At 53.1% G+C, this 1,784-nt stretch overlaps 1 protein-coding gene across 1 annotated transcript in view; it reads right to left on the minus strand.

Annotated features, from left to right (window-relative positions):
• Nucleotides 1-552: 552 nt before the first annotated feature.
• Nucleotides 553-1,784, minus strand: part of GFPT1 (glutamine--fructose-6-phosphate transaminase 1) — a 22,152-nt gene continuing 20,920 nt past the window's right edge. Inside the window, exons 20-22 of the mRNA XM_010145080.1 lie at nt 1,673-1,784; nt 1,212-1,373; nt 553-597 (exon numbers count right to left, since the gene is read on the minus strand). Of these exons, the coding sequence (XP_010143382.1) occupies nt 553-597; nt 1,212-1,373; nt 1,673-1,784 (319 nt within the window). The remainder of the gene's footprint in view (nt 598-1,211; nt 1,374-1,672) is intronic.

Here is a 1,784-nt window from a genome sequence, read left to right on the forward strand (position 1 = left end):
AGCATTATTTTCACAGCACATTGACCACGTGCCTAAATCGGAGGAGGCTGGGCCAGGTCAGCTGAATTCCCTTTTGTACGAGGCAGAGATCGACCCCCAGTGCTCGTCTACGGTTCCATTCACTGTTAAAACATCTGCCCAAGCACGACCAGTAACAGCTCCTGCTCCAGTTGTACATTCTGGTGTCCTGCTTGAGAGCTGCCAGGTAACTCATTCAGTGGGTTCTCAGCAGCGGCTGGACGAGCCACACTGGATAAGGAACAATATCTCAAGGGAAAGCGGAGGGCCCCTCACCTAGAACACTCAGTCATCTTCACAAAAAACCATTTAACATCTTCCATGGGAGGTTGTTGTTCCAAAACCCCAAAGCTATTGCCACAGCACGTGGAATCAACTGGACAATCACTAATGCAATGGAATTACGGTGATCTCATACACAAATGATGATTTACCAAAATAAGATTTACCAGGGGACTTTAAAATCAAGTTATTTTGGTACCAAAAAAAGTCTCTCGTTTAACTCCCCTTTGCCCCTATGATTCAGATGATCTTTCACTCTACAGTTACGGACTTGGCCAGATTTCTCGGAAAATCAACCTGCAGAGAGGGAGGAGAAAGAACACGCTTGTGAGTATTCACACACCTCTTTCTTTGTGCAGAACTTTGTAACGTGTGGAACGTTTGTTCTGTGGTTAAACTGAAACCAGTGAACGCATTTTCGTGTTAACTGAGGACCATCGGTGCAGAAAAAAGTCCACAAACCTCAGCTGTTAGGACTCCTCTGTGGGAGCGGAGGAGCTGGCCCCTTCCGGCTACGTCGCTCCAGTGCTCACACAAACGGGCCCAGTGGTGACAGGCAGAGGCCAGTGTCTGCGCTCCGATCACACACCTAACACCGGCTGTTTGTCACAGCCCTCTCTGGAGCGTGACCTTCCCCGCAGCGCCCTACCAGCCCTCCAGAAACTCTACACTTGTCCCAGAAAAGACACGTCTCCAAACTCAAACCGCCCAAGACACGGCCACTGCGCTCGACTGCCTTCAGTGCAGGTCACGAGAGCAACTCCGGTGCCAGGTCTGCCTTTAACCCGGGCGTCCCAGGAGCTCGAGCAGTTACACAGACAACCCCCGCAGCCCCCGGCGTCACCCAGCGCATCTTCTCGAGAGCTGCAGCTCACAAACGGAGTGCGGAAGGGAAGGACGGCCGTACTCACATCGTATCCTCGGAGAACTGCGAGGTGGAACGCCAGCAGCTGGAGGGGGATCACGCTGAGGATCCCCTGCAGACAGTCCACGGAATGGGGAACTTTGATCGTCCTCTTATTGTTCTTAATCGTCTCAATGTCTTCTTTATCACAAATCACAACAGGTCGTCCCTGCAACCAAGGGCAACGTTGAAGAAAAACAAGTCTGGGAGGTTTGAAGAAAAACAGGTCTGGGAGGTTCTCTTCTCCCTTCTGTTCAGAGCGCCAAGAGCTTTTTACTGAACTCGGCATCCCCTGGGCACCCCTGGGGCAGGTTTACGGGGCAAACATCCCGCACTGGCAATGCCCAGGGTATCGACTGAGCTCACATCCGGGCAGTGGCACCAAAGCACAGAGTCTGGGTGCCCTGGAACCGCTTCTCTAGTGAAAGCGACACTTCTGACGCGCTGTGACCTTCCGCGGGTGCTCACCTGCCGCGCGATGACCTGCTGCAGGGCGTTCTGGCACTTGGCGTACGTGTGGTCTCGCATGATGATCATGATCACGGGCATCAATTTGTCCACCAGCGCGAGGGGGCCGTGC

The sequence above is a fragment of the Buceros rhinoceros genome, unplaced genomic scaffold (assembly GCF_000710305.1).
Source record: "Buceros rhinoceros silvestris isolate BGI_N320 unplaced genomic scaffold, ASM71030v1 scaffold21431, whole genome shotgun sequence".
Lineage (NCBI taxonomy): Eukaryota > Metazoa > Chordata > Aves > Bucerotiformes > Bucerotidae > Buceros > Buceros rhinoceros.